The 22199-nt window shown below is 44.4% G+C and overlaps 1 protein-coding gene across 4 annotated transcripts in view; it reads left to right on the plus strand.

Moving 5' to 3' along the window:
- grik4 (glutamate receptor, ionotropic, kainate 4) overlaps positions 1-22199 on the plus strand; it is a 263602-nt gene that overhangs the window by 228933 nt on the left and 12470 nt on the right. For all 4 annotated transcript variants that reach the window (XM_076735286.1, XM_076735284.1, XM_076735288.1 and 1 more), the window contains 3 exons: positions 5067-5174; positions 13272-13475; positions 16031-16144. In XM_076735286.1, coding sequence (XP_076591401.1) covers positions 5067-5174; positions 13272-13475; positions 16031-16144 — 426 coding nt within the window. The remainder of the gene's footprint in view (positions 1-5066; positions 5175-13271; positions 13476-16030; positions 16145-22199) is intronic.

A 22199-nucleotide genomic window follows, 5' to 3' on the forward strand; every position in this document is an offset into this window, starting at 1 on the left:
CCACCTCAGAATTATGCAAGAAGGTGATTACACACATGATCTCATCTTTATTAATGCAGCCTCCCTGAACTCTGTGTAGGAGGTTTTAGCACTAAATTGTATATTCTTGCCGTGGAGCCTTGGAGATGTACTGTATGCATAAATGAAAGCAGGCATTAATACATGGACACTATAGTGGTGTCTTTCTGCAGTCATTTTTTTATCTGCCATAAATGTCACATCATCATGTCCGACGATCAAACATCTTCATACTGAACTTTCAGAAGAGTGACGAGCTGACAAAGAGTCGGACTGGATGGAGGTAATAAGCACTGAGGGCTGGAACACACCCCTAAAAGTCTCGCTCTGTCCCCAGTGTCAGAGCATGTCTCTACTAACATGGTCGCTCGAGATGAAGACATTTGGATAGTCAGTATTGTCGGGTTCACAGGCTGAGGCGGGACTGTGGCTGCGAGGGCATCCATTGTTTGCTGTGTGCTCCACAGGGAACGCAGCACACGAGAACATGCAGCGGCGCTTTGAAGATCTGCTCTGACAGCCGAAAGTCCTCCTCCTCAACCCAGAGTTTGTGTCTCATTACGGCGATTGAACAAGCAACGCCATTATTCACCATAATGCTAAATAGTGAGTGTGAAGACTAGCTTTGGGAGGAATTACCAGATGTAAAATAACACTGTGCATTTGTGTGCGCTCAGATGTGACAAAGACAGATTTTAAAAGTGTAGCCCGGGCAACTTTTGTCCACTGCCAAGCTTCTGGGCCAGCAGGAAATAATTGCAAGGACACCACGAGTCTTATGCTCCCTTTCTTCACTCAGTCATGACTGTGTGATTTGCCCAATGCTCTCTTTGCTGTATGGCACTGCCAACCACCTACACCACCACCTGTGTTTGTCTAGCACCTGAAGTTAGCCTACGGCGGCACCCCGATTAGTCTCATTCCTGTTGATGATGAGTCATATCAGAGAGAGCTTCTACAAAAAGATCTCCCATTTTTCCTACTCACTGTTCAATGGAGAAAACATCCATAACAGTTACACACACTAATACAAAGCCATTGCGTGTCATTTGAACAATGTGGTCATTGTGAGGCAGAGTGTGTGCACTCTAAATATAACTGTCCTCTGTTTTGTTTTAACCGGGACGCTAGCTGCTGATTCAACTGGTGGTAATGTCCGCCGATGGGTAAAAACTGCATCCACTTCAGCATATTTTCATCAAGCTGAGATAGCATAATGTTGCTATCAGAGCAATAAAAGTCAATCCTCATAGGCCCATGAGGATATTATGCTTCTGCAATACAGACAGCCACAAACAGGCATGCACATATACAAGCACGCAGCCAGAAACACACACGCACACACTTCCATCCTCGACTCAGACTCATTTGCGCGGCCGTGACACCTGAATGCTTTAGCCTCGGTGTAAGTGGGCTGTATGACATTATGCTTGATAATGGTAGCTATTGCTTCTCTCATATATGATGGATGCGTCTGTCACGCCGCAGTCTCGCCACACCCTATTGGACACAGCATTTTTCTGACAGGAAAATCAGCCAATCCTGACGCTTCAGTGAGCAGCCCCCCTAATCTTTTCCTCGTGCTGTAATTCCAGGTTGCAGAACGAACCCTGGGTAATTCGTCGCAGGGTGCGTCGTTCCACTTGTTGTCACTTTCTTCATCTCTCTCTCTCTCTTTTTCCTCGCTCTCTCTCTTTATTTTGCACTCAAATAAACTCTCTCTCTCTCTTTCCTTGTGCGTCTCTTTTCTGTCTCTCAGTTGCTGTCTCTTTCTCTTGTTCTCTCCACCTTATGTTCTGGCTCCCTGGCTGACTGCTTCTCATACTTTCTCATTGATTTTCCTTCCATTCGCCAGCCTCGCCGCACCTATTCAGTGAGTGATTGACATTCCCCTGCATCTTTCTATTTCTCTCCCAGTCTTTTCCTTTTGCTCCTCTCTTATTCCCTTCTCTCTTATTATACTCTATTCTTCCTCCCGCCTCCCTGTTACTCAGGAAAATAAATAGTGCACAGCACTCGTCAACAGTCTAAACTTTGTCTGAATTTGCTTCCAAGATTCATTGGTTGTACTGCACAGTACTTATTTTTTGTAATTGCAGTGTAAATACCAAATTAATGACACTGCAAATGAGAAACACCAAGTTACAGCTATTTATATTGTTGTACACAAACACAGTCTGGTGTATAGCAATATGCAGCTCCCCCTCTGTATGATAAAAGCTTATGAGTCTAATAGATTCTCGGCTTGTGCTGCCTGTATAATGAGGTTTTAAGCAATGGTTCAATGCTGTTGCTGCACGAGGATTAATGCGATGGTTAGGGTTCCCTTCACTTTAGAGTTTGCCCAACCTACAGAATTATAACAGAATGAGCTCCAAAGCAAACGACATGTAAGATTGCTGATGCTCTTTCCTGGCCATCATATTAATGGCAGCTGTGTGGCGCCCTGATTAATATTTAATCAATTTAATTAGCCGTGTTTTGCTGTCCGTCCAAATTTTAGACACTCTGTTGTCATCTTTTCATCCTATTTGTGCTACATAATGAGTAGCCTCCCATTTTACTGCACAAATCAATAATAAAAAGTGTAATTTATTGCATGAAGTCTCAGACAGAATAATTACAACATTAAAGGTTTTCAGTCTGTTTGATAAATGTCACGGTGTGTTTTCTCCCGAGCGTGCCTTCCTGCTCACATTAGCTGATGTATACGTCTTCCATCCTGTTGGTTGGAGTGACTCACAGACGGTACAGCTCTATTTTCCCCCTCTCTCAGCTCAAAGAGAGCTGACGGCAGGGCCACCAAAGGGCCAGTTCCTTCCCCGCCAGCATATGCTTCTTTTCCCTTCCTGCTTGCAGTTCCCTCATCTCCCCCTCTCTCCACCTCCTGTTCCTGGGCAGGAGTCACTGTGCCACCCCATTCCAGTACCCTCTCAGTCACCCCCGTGGTCAGACCTTTGATGACACCTGCTGAGCCCAACCAAGCCTGAGAACTGATTGTGTACGCTGATTGCTGAACACCGTATTTGGCGGGTCCCTTTTTTGGTCGTGCGACAGTATGTTCGCATTTCCTGCCTCTCTTTCTTGAAGCCATCAGCAGCAGAGTGCCGAGTGTGTTGTTCAGGGGGCTCTGGGTAGCACTAGTCTATTTGTGTGAGCAAGGTGCTGTTTCTCCCAACAAGTACACCAGAGGAAATGGAGGGAAGGATCTTTTTGATCATATACTCTCAAAGGAAATCTTTGATTCCGGGAGCTCCTCTCTCTTCCTTTTTTTTTTTTTTTTTTTTTTTTTTTCAGATCTCGCATCAGAATTCATCGCCGGTGTTAGGAGGGTGGTTAAACGGCTTCCAAATGTAGGCACTGATCAACATGAATGGGTTGAAGTCTCTTGAGAATTTTGGCAATTTAGCCTTGAAACAATCTGTGACCAAGCTTGGAGAGCGTTGTTTACTGTAACTTATTTTTTCTTTTTCAAATCAGACCTCAATCACTGATCCCGTCCAGTCTGACTCCAACCATCAGCAATATTCCCAAAGGTTTCCTAGCATGTAATCAGATAGCCCATTCCAAGGACATGAACTGGCTCACCGCAGCAATGTATCAAGGCTAAATTAGGTGCCATATTTTCTCATTTACTCCTCATATATAATATTCATAATGGAGGCAGGTTGATTATTATGATAAGGGATATTGTTTCTCTACAGTATGGCAATGTTTACATAATGAGGTACATTACAGAGCTTGAATGTAAATGAACAAAAACAGAGTGTTTGGAATTGTCATTATGTTAGTTCTCAATGAGTCTCACAGGTTGTTTTTAGGAATACTTTTTCTTCCAACCAGTTCCAGTTCCAACAAGAAGACACGCTCTAATCTTAGTAGGAACGCATGGGCAGGATAACCTTAAAATACTCCTCATATATTAAACGTACACAGCAGATAAGATACATTAATGAAACTGGCACAAACTAGTAATAAGACATATTTTGCATGTTATCTTGATTTATCTTCAGGTTATCTTCTGTGCCAACATATATTGCTTCTCTTATTATTGACATTAGATTGTGTGTTTCTGCGTCAGCCACGTACATGAAATGATAGCTTGTGAAGCTATAAGATAAGGAAAGGAAAATGGTTTTGCCAGTAGTCATGCAACTTGTACCATACAATACAATCACCAGAAAAGATGATGATAATAATAGTAGTGGTAAAGGTTTGATACAGCATGCTGCAGCTCAGGTACAGAGTAAATTGGTAGTCGCTTGGAAAGTCAAAGCTCTGTTGTCATGTCAAAATTAATTTAGTTTTACTCGACAACTTCACCTTTTTCACTTTATCCAGTACTTGCACAGCTTTTAATAAGCTCCAGGGTTGCAGAATTTTCCCAGCCATTAGAGGAGCCATGTAAATCCTTCAAGGTCAGAGTACACAAATCACCGAGGTCTTTCCTGTCAATGCCATTATGGTAAAATAGAGAAGAATGAGGCAAAATGGATTCACAAAATACTCATGTTTGCACACACTGTCATCGTCTAGTTGGGGATTGAGAAACATGGGTCGAGCAAATAAATGAACGACGCAGGACATGGCCGAGACAGATTGAAAGAGGCTGGGAGGAAAGACACCATGTGAGGTTTAGGTGTGAATACCCACTCGAGCTGTAATGAAAATGAGAATGTGGCTCTGCGCCACAGGATTTGCCGGTAATTGGTTTAATGAATGCATTCTGTTGCCTCTGATTGAACACATGCCCCGTGTTCGCTCCTCAAGGAGCCACACACATGTTGTCTTTGTTTCCTCCTGCAGTCTCGCTAACTTTTCACCTTCTCTCACTAACGCAGTGATCTGTCCGCTGCTTTCTATCCGTCTTAGGCTGTCTTTTGTGAAGGTCATGCTGATTCTCCTTCAGAGAACAGGGAGGCAATTAAGCACAGATTGTTTCTATTGGCCTTTTCCAGCTGATGGACTTAGTGACTGATCAGTTTTTGTGTGTGCGTGCGTGCGTGCGTGCGTGCGTGCGTGCGTGTGTGCGTGTGCTCTCTTTGCAGATTGGCCTGTGGCACTCAGAAGACGGACTGTCCATGGAGAGAAAGCTTCCATCAATCAATGTGACAGACACCCTCTTCAACACTACTCTTACCATCACGACAATATTAGTAAGTACCACTGTATGCACACTGATAGACACACATCAGCAGTCGTTTTATTAGCTCAACTCCTGGGCTGATCTGCATGTGGCTGACATTCTGTGGTTGACAGACAATTACCATATCAAAAGCCCATTTTGTATTTTCAGATCCAAACTCAGTCCTCTTGGGATCAGAGGAACTGATGCTGCGCGATTGTTTTGCCCTGAGTGCTTCAGATGAGGCTACATCACAGTGCATCAGCAGGAGCTAATAATTCACCATGTCAGCCATTCTTTGCCTCTGTTGTGAATATAGATCCTGTGAGTTCTCGCCATTTCACTGTTCTACCTGTTACAAGGGATGCAGTGATCGCCAAATACAGCTTTTCCTCAATGATGACATTTTTTAGTTGGTCAACACTCGCTATTTTTTCAGTACCATCAAAGTAAACTATCTGAATGGTATCTGAATCATAGAGTATATTAATTAAAAAAGATTAAAAAATAAAGCAATGCCATCACTCAGAATTGCTGCTCCGCCTGTGGCTATTTAACAAGTGGCCGAACCAAATTCAAAAGGGTTAAGCATAATAACTCAACACAATTTGTAGGCTTGATCAGAGGACAAATTGCCTGACACTGAACATGCAGGGTGGTTAAACCATCTCACTCTTGTATTAATGAAAAGCAAAACAGTTAATAGCTGCTCCAAATGGCCACAGCTGCCGCCTCCGCAGCCTCTCTCCAAACGTCCTGTTCCTTTTGCGTGTTTTTGCAGTCTCAATGCACTGAATTGTAAATACAGCGTGTGCATTTGTGCAAAAAGTCACAGAGAGCTTGAGAGAGATGTTCACATATCTTCTCACAGCCTTTTTTTTTATTTTTCAACATCGGAAAGGTATGCATGGAGGGGGCTGTAGATGCTGTTTGACAATCTGTAAAGCACTTCGTCTGAAGCATATTGACCCTCATAGCCTCCAGATGCCTGCGGATATATCAACTCCTGGTTATTATTTATTAGCATATCAACACAGGCAGTGGTGAGTCATGAGCTGTTCGCATATCTGTTCACTGCAACTCCTTCTTGATAAAAAACAATACAAATTAAGCTGCTGAAACACACACTGAGCTAATGTCTCAGCGATGCACAAATAGTGCTGCAACTTTGCACAGTTAATATATTCCTGACTGATCCAGTTCTTAACAGTGATTAATTGCTCATCAATTAATTACCTACCTGTTTTAATTAGCAGAGCAGATGTCTTAGGAATTTCCAACCAATGCGAGAGTACAATGCCGCCCTCTCTGTTTTACAGTAGCTTTCATAGGGCGTCTGTGCGATTTGCTACAGTAGAACATCAAAGGTGATGAATGGATTCATGTTGGGACGGCGTGAAACCGTTCAGATTTCCAGTCAGCTGCATGTGTTTCGCGTCCTCCTTCGTCCCTTGATACACACACAAAAACACAGCCAGTCACACACACAAACAGACTGTCACTCGCCCAGCTCCTCCTCCTCGCTGATGGATCAGACGATAAGACACAAAGTAGCTTGTAAGCAGAGGCAATTGGCCCAATGTGTTATTCTGAGTGGTTGGCTTATCAGGCGCAGAGCCGTGGGAATGAGGGGAGGACATATTGCCATATTTTGCCACTGAACAACTCTGTTCAGTCTCAACTGGTCTCATTGAGACTGATTGGGATTTAGATGGAATGGTTCATTTCACACAGGAGGGGAAGGGCGCCGGGGAGGATGGAGATGTGTGTGTGTGTGTGCGCGCCTGGGTTGAGGGGGAGTACAAATGAGACAATGTTTTCACAACAGAAAGAAGGTGTGAAAGAAAGAATTGGCCGAGCACAGAGCTTTGATTTCACTTTGGAGATATAGAGTCCCAGGACCAAACTTCGGAAGCCACCAAGGAGCAATTTTCAGTGCCTATCACAGCTCATTCATCATGGTGTGATTGCTGTGTCGCTGTTATCTCGCTTGTGGGCGGCAGACGAGCCATAGCTGAAAGCCTCCATAAGAATTCCTTACCTGTAGCGCTGGCCTGCGAGTGTGCTTGTGCGTGCCTGCGTTGGCCCTAACAGTATTTATAGATGCTTTCTTTCAGGCGTTTGTGTGTGTTCATGTGCACTCTTGACACGGTCTCGTGGCCATTACAGGGCAGTTTCATTACACCTACACGTGATCATCACCTTCTCATTTCAATTTCACAAACAGCTTTAGACATAAAAAAAAAAAAAAGGACGCAGTCGCAGAATTGATCATCACTTTACTGCTGGGCTGCAAGCCATGTGTTTGTAATCACTGATTGAGTTTGTTACAGGCTCTGTTTAGGTGTTAGTGAAATAACGTCTTTAAACCCTCAATAGCCTCATTGATGTAATAGAAAAAGCCCATATTTATCCTCCAGATAAAACTCTCTCTGTCGTGTTGTTCTAAATTGTCTGGTTTCCCCCTGTTCTGATATACAGTTGCGTGTCAAGCAAGAATAATCTGTTTTCATTCCTACAATTTCAGTTCTTTTTCATCCCTGGTGATTTGCATCGCGGTTGTTTCGCTGCTGGATATTCAAAGCTAAAGGTTGTCATCTTTTCGAGTGGAGCTAGTTGACTTTTCTGTAACTTTTTCAAGAGACCTCTCACCAAATGTGTGATTCGAAGGTTAAAGTGGAGCATCAGTGATAAGAGCTGCGCTTGCAGAGTGCAGAACGGGGTCCAAGCTCCCCGTGCAACCGAGAGCATCACTGAGTGGGGCTCAAACAAGCAGTGTTTGTTTGTGTTTGGCTTTGCACTCTCCCGCCGTGCGCACAAATGAATCACATTCACACACCTTGAGTCTTTTTTATTCTTTAACTTAAGTTTCAGTCCGCATGTCAGGGCCAACCTCATCATATGTGCCCCCCGCCCCCGCAAAAGCTGATCACCACCAAGCACCAGCGTTCCCCTGAAAAAATGCACGTCCCACATCCTCACACGATCAAACACAGTGGAAACACACACAGAGCCATCAAGCCTCTCTCCCACCATGCACACAAACAAACATTAATCATTTATTCTCTATGAAGCTACAACAGCACAGAGGGTAGAGAGTAAGAAAATACTCATCCCAGCATAAAGCCACCAATACGTGTAATGCCACGAGCAAATCATTAAACACCGTTGGATGTTAGTATATCACTCATTTAATTAGGGTCTTAAATACCACTCATGCTCGGCACTCGCAGAATTCAGGTCTCCTTGTTATTCCTCCTCTCTGAAGGAAATCAAATGGAGCTTTTGCTGTAGGACCATCTGTCTTTGGTGCCAGCTGTATGCCATTGTTTAGGGAATCATGCCATCTCACTATTTGAATCCCAACCTATTTTTCTTGCTAATGCATGAAACCTGCTCGGAGTCACTGCCGTGACAGCCATTTCTGTCTTTGTCAACCACAGCACTCTCGGTCATTCCCGCCCTCGTGTCGCTGAGTGCTCTCATATCCACTCCCGTACATGTTGGTAAGAACCCAGCAGTGCACATAGTGCTGGCTGATAAAAGCACACACAGAGACAAATGTTCTGGTGCTGAGGCACGTGCACAGATCTGTCCTTGTTTCTCCAAGTTTGTACTGTTTTCATCTCATTTGTATTTGTGTTACCTTTTATTGTTTTCCTGTCAAGCACAAAACATCTCTGTTGAAATTTGCTTTATAAAAAATTAACATGACCTAGCCCTTTTTCCTGTTGACCTAGTATTGTCAGAGCTTCTGTGGCTCCTCTTCAAACAGGACTACAAAAACCCTGTGAGAGAATTGTATCTCAGCTGGCAGTTTGCTGGGCCCTGGAGAGCAAGTTTTTAAGGATAAGAAAAGAGCTGAGGAAAGCGAGGAGGGTTGTGTGAAGACATCTTGAACACCCTGAGGTTTTAAAAAGGGGAAACTCCGCCGTGGTGTGTGAAGCTGAACGTGAACAGCACCCACCACTGCACCTGGCACTCTGTGTCTATGTCTGTGTGTGTGTGTGTGTGTGTGTGTGTGTGTGTGTGTACACTTGCGTCTTCCTCCAAAGTTATCAGTCCGCAACCAGACTCCTCATGGCCTGGGAATAAGAGGCTGCTTTAAAAGTCTGCATTTCTTTATAGCTTCAAATCCATAGCTTTATTGCTGTTTTGCTGTCGTGTGCAAAAGAAGGTAGATGGAATTTCCTTGTGATTTTGCCTTCACAGAAGACAGCACTTTCATACCCCTGCATAGACTTTTCAGACCCTCTGTATAGTTATTTTTATATGATTTTGTTCTCAACTTCACAAAGGCTTTTAGCGGAAGTCGTGCTTTCAGTCGTATTTTTGTCAGTGTTTGGTGGAAGTTTGTGGATGAGTGTGAACTGCAGCAGGTACATGAACTTTTAACAGCAGTTTCCATTTCTGCATCCCAGCATAGATCTGGTTAATAGACGGTTTTGACTGGACATTTTTATAGAGCAACAGGAGCTCAGAGAAAGAGAGACACATTGAAACTATGCAGAAAAGCAAGGGAGTAAAAGGGAAAACATGTTTTGGCTTAATAACAGTCCGACGGTCCCTGTGTTATTGATTTGCTGTTGGGTTTTTACTGGTGTGATTGATGGATGTCTGCCAGGTGTGATTTTATTAGTCTGTACTTAACCAGGTCAGCACCAGGCAATGGAGGGAAGACAAGATACGAAGGCATTATTTTCCAGCCTTACTCCAAGAGATTGAGCATCCAAATGACAGAGGCCATTTGGTCTAAATATAGAATGCTTTTACGCACACGCATAAATCAACAAGACGCTGGAGATCGAAGTACGTTTTTTGGCTTAATTAAGAGTTGTAGTCAGATACAAACATGCGTTCATCCAGGCACGTTATTGGTCCTCTGGTCTGTCGGTGTGATGAGCTGTTAAGTGGCTGCAACACATTTATGTGTTCTTTCATTTCTTCCCTGTCCCCCAGTCCGACTCGCGTTATGTACAAAATGTCTGTGAAAGGCAACCTCTGTAATAATGTTGCGGAAATTGGAAGGAGAGTGAAAACGTCTGAGTCGGTCTGGCTTGACTGCAAGTCGATGCCTGAAACGCTTCAGCTGTCTGTGAGCTGTGAAATTAGCATTTATATTGTATGGCATGGTGAAACATGAGCATGCATAGGTGTGACATTAGGACAGCGAGTTGAGGTGTTTCAACTGTTTTAAGGAGTTAATGTACTCACAGACAGATTTACTTTTTTAGATTGGTGTCACTGACTGACTCTGAACCTGAGGAGCTTTTTGTTTTCTCTTCTGAAAGGACAAGATGATTATTTTTTCCTGTGTTGTTACTGTCAGTAAATCCAATGAAACAATGCTTTAGTCCACAGACAGGCTGACTTCTCCAGCCTGTCTGTGGCCCCAACTCGAAGTCCAGTTGTTCCTGCTGACAACATACATTTTTAAAAAACTGTATATAGTGTTTTAAAAAGTAAAAACAATAAATCCGTTGAACTATTTTCAGCCACACGCACACCCTAGTCTCCTAGAAACCATATTTACTGTGCATACTACTAATCTGCAACAGCAAATATGTTGTGAAGGGAACATAGTGCTGCCCGGATTTCATTATTTATCAACATAATGAGGAATTATTGTTGAAGTCAAGAAATTAACATGCTAAATGTTCAATTTTATTTCCTACTGCCCAGTATCCACCTTTGCAATAAGATGTCATAGCAACTGCAGCGTTATAAACCTTTTCAGTGGGTTGTCTCGGCACTCGCACCGTTGGGAAGAGGCTATGGTCTTTTTTGATACTGAAAAAATGATTTAAGTACAAGGCCTGATGTACTAACTGTATTCACATTTAACCAAAAAAAATCACATCTTTTCCAAACCTTAACCAAAGCACTGCTGCTGTCTGACACGAACGGCCTCACATGAATCCCAATGTCACAATCTCACACTTCAGACGCTCTTCATCCCACCCGACTGCCTCCTCGTGACTTGTGTGTGGTACAAAAAATGGCGTTCACTTGAAAAATGTTGCTTGTGAACATAATCCAGGCACCAATTATGTTCCCCAGCACAGCATAATTAGGAAGGCAAATCAGTATTACATAAATGTAATTTCAAGCTGGCAGGTCAGTGTGTATTTCCAGCAGCAAGATGCTGTCATTGTGCTCATTGTGATGAGAGAACACCCAGTACAACAGCGTGGCTCATTGGTGTGTTTTTAATATTTTCTCCAACAGCAGTGGAGCTCATGCCACAGAAGAATAACCTGTACTTGGCTTTGGCGAGGTGATGCATGTTAGTGGGATCAGTTGATGTTTTCATAGGATTTGTTGACGATAAGAAAATAAAGAATATCGCTGATCCTCCGTCGCATTACTGACACACTCTCTTTACTCTGTCTTGTAACAGTCTTTGTCATCTCCTCCTCTCTGTAAGACACTGCGGGTTATTGTTGCGACACAGCATGAACTATGAGCCTGGTTAGATAAATTGAATCCACATGCAGATTCGAGGAGCAGGCAGCAAGTCCATCAGTAGATACTCTGCACTCATTCTTATCACAGCAGAGCAGCAGGCTGTGGGTCCCACCGTCCAGTGATGCAGCAAGAAAGAGCCGAAGCCGCCCAATCCGGTGTCGTCTGTGTACAGTTACAGGTGGAACCAAGCAGTTGCCTGGAAAACAGGGGAAGGTCACAGTAACAGCTGTGCCGCCCAATGTGCACCAAGATCTGAAGTATTCTCAATTTCAGTGTAACCACTATTTTTGTGGCTTTCACTGTGAGAAAAATCATTCACCAGCCACCACACAGCTCTCAGAATGCATCACCGCAACACAACTGCTTATGCTTTCCCCTCCCCAGAGCTGTCACAGTAGCTTTGAATGGCTTACGCGCATGAATCTGTGGTGAATTACACACACCCCACCACAGGCATTTCTGTAACACAAGTAGTCGCCAGCCTCTTTCACGAGGCCGAATTAAATTGAAATTTGCGCACTAGTGTATTTTTTTCACAAAAGGACACGAGCCAGTGTTGTTTAAAGAAACGCATCCAATAAGACTTCTATCCGCAGCAATGGAGAAAACAGACCTTTGTTTTCTGCTGTTTACTTTTTAAAAATGGGGAGTGTCAGCACGGGAAAACATTTAGACTTGTTAATCATTGTTATCTGATGTCTTGGTGCCGAAGTAAGTTACTTTTAGCTGGATTCACAGGCTGAGTGCAGGGATAGAGCAACAGCAAAGTGGTACATAACGCTGTCTTTTTTATGATCTAGTGCAGCCTGAGCGCAGCAGTTTGACAGTTGCATTATATGAAAAATAGCACAATAAGGGTGGCTCCAAAATACACCACTGCGAGGCTCTTTAAATCTTCCTACAACATCAACTAAATGACAAAACAAGCCATAAATAAACAGACCGCCAAACAGAGAGTTGCTCCTCTAAAAGACAGGTTGTAAATACGTGTGTGTTTCGGTATGTGTGTGTGTGTGTGTGGTGGGAGGAAAACTACTTTTGTTTCTTATCCACCTTTTGCTGGATATAACAGATTAGCACACGCCTGCCTGTTCCTGATATTAGTGCCTGGCCGCGCTTCAAATCCACACATCTCACTTTTCATCGAAGGCAGTAAACCTGATATGAACTCTGACCTCCAGAGGACATATGGGACACTTCCACCATTTGTCCTGACTGTAAAATGTTTAGTTCTGTAAAACAATCATATTAAACATTAAAGAGGCACTCCAGCAATTTAATGGTACGCCTACATAAAGTTGTGGGGGCTCTCAGGAGATAGACTTTAAAAAGAATTGTCAAATTTGAAGCTACAGAGTCTAATATATCCTGACATTTAGTCTGAAGTTTAGGTCAAGCTGCCAAAAACACTGAATTCTACGTTTCCTATAATTCCCCATAAACCAGTTTGTAACAGCAGCTTTCTGCTGAAAAGAAGGTTTAAGAAGTTATAAAACTAAGAAGACTGAATTTGAGGTGTAAAATCAATATAGCGCCCGTAAAAAGGACAGATTTGATTTCCTGTGACTGAACTATCTTGTTTATTCTCCATCTTGCTTTGCTGCCTTTTATAGACCGTCAGTTGTAAATGCCTACAATGCAAGCCGTGTGTGTTTTTCAGGAGAACCCGTATGTGATGCTGCGGCCAAACCACCAGGACCTGGAGGGAAATGACCGCTACGAAGGCTTCTGTGTGGACATGCTGAAGGAGCTGGCAGACATTCTCAAGTTCAAGTATCGCATCCGGCTGGTGGGGGACGGACTGTACGGGGTTCCTGGAGCCAATGGAACGTGGACCGGCATGGTCGGAGAGCTCATCTCAAGGGTATGTAAATACATACATGCGCACAGACTGAGGTGTGGCCTGAAAACAATCCCCACAAACACAAATTGGCATATTTATCACATTGTATATTTATGTAAGCACACCAGCGTCCAAAGCTTGGCCGAGAGGCGTTCAGACACACAGAAGTGTATCGCTCAGCTCTCGTGTAGTTCACAGCTAGCAGCTTTCCTTCATGTCATACACTCTTTTTTCATTCAGCAGTTGGCCTTTTCAGCTTAAGCATTGTATTTTCCAAAACAGTCACGGCTTGTTGGTGGCTTGTTCCCTGTCAGCTCCTTTCCTTAAGCCTGCTGAACTGACCTTAACAGACTTTCCTCCGGAATCAGTCCATGTTGTTGCTGTGAAATCTCTAAGTGAGGTCTTACACTCTTCCAGCTACGCTGCATGTAGCTGTTAACAGGCAGATAAGGTTATATAAGGGAGCTGAGGGGTGAAGATAGGGAGGAAAAGAAGTGAAGCAGGCGTGAAAGAGTGAGGAGGAAGACTTGGGCGAGGAAGAGAAAAAGAGGAATGGAGAAGAGAGGGACTGAGCTGATCCTAAGAGGTGATCCGTCTCAATTCTGTGGGCTAATGGAGGGCAAAGCCATTAAGTATGTAAAGCAAAGGAGTGCCTGCTCTTGTTATTGTCACAGTCTGTCACCGCCCTCGTCCCCCGTAAGTTCCCGGTGGAAGACTGACCTTCAGAACGGTCAACATGTGTCTCTGACAACAGCTCGAGAACGTGCTCCAGAGGGATTTGTCATGGGATGGGGGGCATCTGCAGGGATGGTCCAAGGTGGACATAAAGGCTTGAGCTTGTTTGGTTAAAGGCTTAGAAAGGCACAGGAAGATGGCAGAGTAAGAAAAGATTATGAAAGAAAATAAAGGGTTGGATGGATGAAAGTTGAAAAGTTGAAAGGATGTTGAAATATACATTAGGAGAGCCTGAGGTTATTCTGGAGAACAGATACCTGTGTCCCTGCCAGTGCCGTTCAGACTAAACAGTATTTCACTATATAAGGGTGATTAGCTTGATGGGTGTCAGACAGCCTGAGCTGACAATGAGACATGCCAGGACCAAAGCCTAAGGACAGCATGTCCTGGCTCTTTAATGCACAGCGCTGCAGTTAGAGACGAGAGGCACGCAGCATCGCCACAGACTAAATTTTGGAGTGAAATGCTACATCCTGGAGGGCGATGTTTAATTCATCCCTCACATTCACAAGTTTTATTTTGTCCTTTTTTTCCGGGATGGTGTGATACGACTGAACGCAAGTGGAAACAGGTGTGATGCAGCATTGAACAGCCAATATTACATTGTGGGGCTTTTTTTCAGTTCTTCTAGAAGGCATAACACCAGGCAGGCAGAGGAATCCAGTAATCAACATTAATATTCTATCATCACATGAATATTTCAGTGGCTGTTACGCCGTACGTGTGTGTTCATTTTTCAAAGGATCATTGTCTTTCTTTGTTGAAATTGCCTGGATGGTTCCCTGTGTGTGGCTTCCTTCTGGCACTGGGAGCAGGCGCTCAGACTTTCAAACGACGGAGAGAGAAAAAGGATGAGGCGGACGCCGGGACAGCTGATGATGGAGGGTCAAAGCCTGCGGGCTGAGGATAGGCCAGCGGGAGTGTAGGCCGGGGCGAGGTTACAGAGGCGGAAATTTTAAGCGTAATGCACTAATTGGAGCACAGACATAGCGGGACTGGGGCGTTTAGGTGAAGTGCCAAATGTCCTCTGGTACCATTTTGAACCTGTTCTAAAGGTTAGAATAATTATGGAAAGAAAATATTTTCTCATCTCCTCAAAATGGGTTTTGTCGCAAAAACACTCCCTCGTGTGTCTCAGATGCCCCTCTTTCCTGGAGATGCAAACAGTGTGTTGTGGATTTTGAGTGGCGTCTGCAGTGCTGCTGCTGCTGCTGCTGCTGCAGCAGAGCTCCTTTCTCCTCACTCTCATCCTCCCATTCCACTCCGTCTCCCCAATCCTCTTAGTTCTCCTGCAGCGGACAAAGAGCACTGCGTTGCTGCTTTCACTCTTTGCTCCTCGGGGAGATGAAGAATCCCTTGCAGTTGCACTTTGCTGGCCTGTATTATTGTAGGGAGCCATCCGGTGTTCAGCATACATTGACCATTTCTGTGTGTGTGTGTGTGTGTGTGTGTGTGTGTGTGTGTGTGTGTGTGTGTGTGTGTGTGTGTGTGTGTGTGTGTTTTACCAGCCACTGCTTTGTCAAGTGATTTGTCTTGACAGCGTTCCCAATGGTTACCCTGATCTCTCTTGTGCCCTACACACACACACTCACACACACACACAGTGCCAATGGTGGATTATCCTCACCAAAGATAGTGCTGTTGGCGGACAAAGAGGCTATGGGATACAAAAGGGCATTATAAGAGAATTAGCATCTAGTTGCCCACTTCTTATGTCATCCACGTCTTCTTTTCAAGCGTTTAAGTTGGTTATGTCATAAACTTGTGTTCAGGCTGTGCTCAGTGTAAGCGTACGTCTTTGTGTTTACATGATGTGATTCTCCTCGGCCTCTGTGTTTCAGAAAGCTGACTTGGCAGTCGCGGGCCTCACCATCACAGCAGAGCGTGAAAAGGTCATTGACTTCTCCAAGCCCTTCATGACCCTCGGCATCAGCATCATGTACCGCGTCCACCTGGTGAGTTAGCTCCCACCAGCCACCCCCACACACACCCACACTCACACTAACCAATCGAGCTGGCTCTCGTAAAGCTTGTGGACATACCACAGCAGGCTGTTGAGCCTTGTCTAATGGCTGGAAAAGAAGCACTCTCCCTTTTGGCCTGTAGGGTTTATCTCTCATAGTTTGTCTAAATCCCTCCACAAACTCTCCTCCTTTGCACCTTATCGACTCCTCTACCTCTCAGCTGCCCCCTTCCCCCTGCATCTGTGTGTTTTCATGACAGTGCTTTCCTCTCCTCCAGCCTCACTCTCACTTTCTTGCTTCTTCTTCTTTATCTCCTCAGCATCCTCTCCCTTCTGTCCTTGCAGTCTCAACTTTTTAAAAGTGTCCAGTTCTTTTCACTTCTCCTGTGTTCGCCCATTTCCTCCTTCTGTTGCTGTGGCCCCCCCATCTTGCCAGCACCAGATGGCGCGTTTTACTGTGTGAACTTCCTGATGAATGTAGCAGTTTCACAGTTGTTTCCTGCTTGCCCTCGGAATGAGTTTAGCCATCTTATTCACACGCGCAACGCCCTCCATCCTCCGCAGAGAGCAAGCCCAAGCAAGAAACAGCGAAACAACAGCCGTGCAGGTGGAAATGAGCCAGTGTCTGCAGAGTCAGTGGCCCATTAATCATCAGTCCTCCCCCAAAACCCAAGGTGACACAGCGAGGCCTGGTATGGCTCTGGCCACAGGCCGCAGTGAGGTGTTCTGGCACGTGCGGTAGCTAACATTAGTGTAGTATCCCAGAGGGGCGTTTACTCACATTCCCTCCTGCCCGCGTAAACCTCCCTCATTCTCACCTCCCCATCGTCAGCACACAGTGTTAATAGGTGTACCAGTGAGAGACTCAATTGAGCGCCAACAGTTTGGGAGAATCAATCGATGTCCACAGCAGATGCAGTGTTAAACGGGCTGTCGGGTCGCATATCACCTCTGAAGTGGGAGGCAGCATCAGGGGGTGATATGGAGCTGATGTCCCTCAGGGCTGACACACACAGAGTCACAGAGTTGAATTAGCTCCGACTTAAGCCAGCTGATGCCCAAATTCCCGATTAAGAGGTCAATAAGAGAGAAATGAAGAAAGTTATTTAGATAAAGCATTGGTGTGTGGAGTTTTTGAAAAGATAGAAACGAGAAAGGCGCAAGATAAGAGGTGCCGCCATCATTTCCTCGCGCTCTTTTCGCTCTCGCGTCGCCTCGTGGCATCTTCTCCGATCTTACTCACGGCTGTCCCCCTGCACGCCTCTAAAATTCGATATGTGAATTTCTGTGACTGCACTTGTTTAGTTCTAATCCACTGACTATTGATCTGAGGCACAGTGGTTTCTACAAGAGGGTTTGCTGCTTATTTCAAACTTTAAATGAAAATTCAGTCCGATCAATAAGAATAGCGAATGCAATAAAATAAAGGCGCCTGAGTATTAATTACACTCAGACTATATCGGCCATTTAATCGCCATCTCTGCTCTTTGTCAGTGTGTATTGTAGAGTAACACACTGTTTTTCTCTTTTATTGTGCATCTTTGTTGTCTCTTCATTCATTTCTATGTGTCAAGGCTGTGACACAGTCTGAGCCAATCAATATGGACAGTATGTTTCTTAATAACAAGATATATATAATAAAATAATCCTGTTTTGGCAAAATGACTCATGTGCATTTTAAAGTTATCTCAAACTGTTTCAGACCAAAGGCAGCAAAACTCAACAAATGAATTTCCTGTATGAGAAAAGGCAACAAACCTGGACTCTAACTCGGCGTGTTCCTCCACTCTAAAAACTGTCACAGTCAGCTTTTCTCTGGAGCATTCAGAGCAGCAGCAAATCACAACACTTAATTACCTGTCACATGATTTTGTGTCAGTGTTTTATACTTGACAAAAAGACGGGAATCTGATTCCCTGGAGGGATCACTGTTGCCTCGTACGCTCTTTCTGTTGTATGATTTCTGGGGCGGCACAATGGAAAAAAAAAAATGGAGCAAGAAACTTCAGACAGCTTGCAGCTTGTCTGCAGAAGATGAGCTCTAGCTGTCTGGGTTTTCCACCTGTCTTGTCTGACTATTTTGTGGCAGGTTGAAGAGAGTAATATTTATAATACAATCATGTAATATTGTATATTATGTGGCGTGTGTCCTTGGAGTCATGCATGTGGTTTGAGGCCATATAAATAAATCTGATTTGCTTTTCCACACAAATCAAAGAGCACACCTTCACCTCTGCAGCCAGTGCAATATGTGTATTGGACGTCACAGTTATGAACCGTGAAGTAACCTGGAGCTACTGTCCACCTCTTCTCATAAAACCATCCCTCCCATTGCATTCATCATTTGTACAACACAAAGCCGTATGTTGTATCCCCAAGATCCCAGCGCTCTGTGGTACTGTATATCAGATCACTGAAACATTTCTTTCATTTTGGGAACAGTGTGACAAAGTAAGCGTGTGTGAGTGTAAGAGAAAGAGAAAGTGCTGTTTGATTAGACATAGGAGTTAATTAGAGTTGTGTGGAAGCCATGTCAGAGTCAGCAGCTGCCCTGCGGGTAGAGAGCGGCATACGGAGCTTTATTGACTCTCTGGCCAGTGGCCACATACGACCTCAGAGAGAATTACACAGAGACATCCACATAATTCCACACACATAACAGCACAAAGGCACACACTGTACTGTACCGTCTCACGCGTGTACAAAACACACAGACATAAAGCCAGACAACCTGGCGGGCTCAAGAGGCAGCAGGATGTTGTGAATATGACCCCGTGACCTCTGCCAAATCAAACTGCTCTCTGCCGATTGCCCCTGTGGCTATCTCAACTACCGTAACAGCTGACAGCTTCTGCTCTGACACAATTAGAAATGCGCACACTATCAAAGACCCCGGGAAAGAAAAGGACAGAAGGTTGGGGAGACACAGGGAGGGAGAGGAATAAAGATGACATGAAAGACACTGAACAAGAAATAGGTAGAAAGGGGAAGCAGAAGGGGTGGAGAGACGATGGAGAAATGAGAGCAGAGAAGCGAGCAGGAGAGTGAGAGCTGAAATGACAATGGGAAGTCTCCTTCAGTGACTCAGTATGCAGGCAGGCAGCCTCAGGGGGCAACAGTGTGGGATGAATACCAAGAGGCAGGATGACTAGGTGAAATCCTTGACTGGATAACCTCACCAGCTCCTTCAGCCACCCTCCTGGCATGCAGGCAATCCCTCGAGAGAGTAGAGACAGCGAGAGGCGGGGTGGTGAAGGTGGGACATTGGGAAGTTGAGAGAAGAACAAGGGCAGTGCAAGGTAAAATGAATGAGCTCTTTATCTGTGCGTTAAGAGCGAGGAGGGATATATACATACTATAATAGGCAGCAGTTCCTCGCTATTCTATTTGTTGAGATGTACTCATAAAAACAGGTCGTAAAGGATGTTTTGCCCTCTGTAGCACGTCTGCAGTCTCTTCCACCTTTTGATTTGCCTCACGCCCTCTTATCGTCTTAACGTGACGATAAACCTCTATAAAATGATTCCCCAGCCTCTAATAAAAATTATTTAAACACGGCAGCACAGAGCCAGGCTAACCCGTGGCTATAATGTATACTCATATACTCACATTTAGTGCAAGTGTACTGCAGCAGGTTTAATATCTAACTCATGCACCAGGCCAACTACTGCAACTTTGTTTGGTCATTTTGTCATATTTTCAGATACGTCTGTCTTTTCCAAGTGTAAGCAGTCGCTGCCACATTAAGCACGCTTGCTGTGTTTTCCCCAGCTAGAAGTCACCTACCTGCCGCCTCTGCGTTCAGCCCTGGTGCTCGCCTTGCCCCAGGTTGCCCGAGCACGTACTGTATCTGCCCTGCTGCGGATAACTGACAGCATAGACAGCTGCTGACAAGCTTTGAAACACAAGCACACACACACACACACACACACACACACGCAGCTGCTGACAGTCTGTCTTGCACACACAGACTCACCTTCCAAAATGAAGACAGAGAGCAGACCACCCATACAAACTCACTGTTTAAGCAATAATCCTCGGCCATTCGGATGGACTGGGAGGTGCTGTGATGTGTCACCGATAACTTGTGAACTCCTAAGTACACTCCATATTTGCGTACATAAGTTATTTATAACTGCGCTAACGTCAGTGAGACTGAGCCCTCAACTGCAGAGATGAATCAGAGGTACAGTAGTGTGAAGGACAGATGCACTGTTTCATCATTTCCTTACATCAAAAGAAACAGGAGTCAGTCAGCCTGTCCTGTGGGCCACCTCCGCTCAAGCCAGGATTCAGTGGTGCACTTGCTGTAATGTGAACTCAGGAAGCTGTGGCAAAGCTAATTTAGACCTGCATGATCAGGCTTCTTGCTGTAAAGAGTGGCGCATCATCACCTTTATAAAACTGTCATGGCGAGCGTGTTAGCAAAAAGTTGCTTACAATATTTACACATCCAGCAGACAAGGAGCAACATTAACATTCATTTGGATTTGGATTTCCAGCATCCTGATGAATTTAAGTCCAGTATTCACGCTCCTTTTAGCTCCGTGTTTGGTCTCCACCCACTCTTGAGGGAAATATCTGGACTTGCAGCTAGTCGCTAACTTTGTCTGACTGCTGATTGGTGCGGAGCAGGTAAGTGTGCAGCAGGTTTATCAGAGCAGGAGTGGAAATGAGGATGATACGAGTGCTGAGAGTGAACTAAAACAGCAGTGCTGCTGCAGTAAAAGCAGAACAATGAAAGGCACTAATGAATGTTAATTATCTGTTGGTCTGTCAATACAGGCAACCCTTTCCACATTACACATTGCCATTTGATCCACTGTTAATATAAAAATATATAAAAATATTGATTAGGGCGGCATTAAAAACATTACATTATGCCAGACGTTATAGAAACCACAATCATGTTCTTTGTTGCCTTGTTGCCCCAAGTGATAGTTAAAGGGAGATTAATTAAGCCTGTTCATTCCAGGACTCAGTTTACAAGACCTGAAATGTTGTAAAATGGAGGAAAAAAAAATCAGTGTTTCCACAGAATATATCCTGACACATTTTGGAAAGTGCACACAGATTTTGAATGCATTTAATATCTGAATTTATGTGAGCTCATTAGTGTGCCTCTTGCAGCCTCGCTGTGGATAATTTCCCCTCCAACACCTGAAAACACAACTTTATTTATGAGTCTTAAAGCAGACATATGACAGCACCAGAGTCAGGATTTCTCAGCAGCTCCTGCTGTTTTCCTGTTGTCTTTGTGATCTCTGCATCTTCCTACGATTCACTCCGTCTCTATTTCTGATCTGCTCTTCTGCACCTTCACTTCTCCACCATCTGTTAGCATGGGAGTCTCTGCAGCTCTCTTCATCTTAATAATAGCACCTTGGTGGGAGCTTAAGATGTGGACAAGCGGGGCAAGCAGTTAACAAAATGCTGGTTCAGCATGCTCCAAACTGGACCAGCAAACAGGAGGACTCATGTCAGCACATACTGCTGTTACCATCGTAATCCCAGCGCCAACAAAAGGCAGCTTGGCAGTGATACTCACTTTACTACTGTAGTATCTCAGGGCCTCTGAAATGGTCACTGTGTGTTTCACCACTCCACTGTTCTATTTTCAGGCAGCTATCATCATCATCATCATAAGCATTACACTCTGCAGACAGACAGACAGACACACATTAAGACTTGGCAGACTGATTTGAATCTTGCTAAAAAATTACACTGAATCTCACTCCTCTCCTGCTTTCTGCACCACTAATATGCAAGTGATTACAGACACATTAATGAATTTTCGTCTGCGCGCAAGTCTAAATGGGACTTCGTTTATCATAACAAATGCCCACCGAAATGATTTCACCCTCTTGCTGCAAATTTAATTTTGGAGAGCCTCGCAAAAGTATTGCTGCACTGTTTTGGCCTGCGCGATGTCCTCTAGGAGTACCTTAATGAGGATTTTTTTGTGTGAATGCGATTTGGGATGCACAGTGCTGCCTGTTGACACACAAATAGAAGATAAGGAATGTCTACAAGCCCGATTCCAAATA

The sequence above is a fragment of the Chaetodon auriga genome, chromosome 7 (assembly GCF_051107435.1).
Source record: "Chaetodon auriga isolate fChaAug3 chromosome 7, fChaAug3.hap1, whole genome shotgun sequence".
In the NCBI taxonomy this organism is placed as follows: Eukaryota; Metazoa; Chordata; class Actinopteri; order Chaetodontiformes; family Chaetodontidae; genus Chaetodon; species Chaetodon auriga.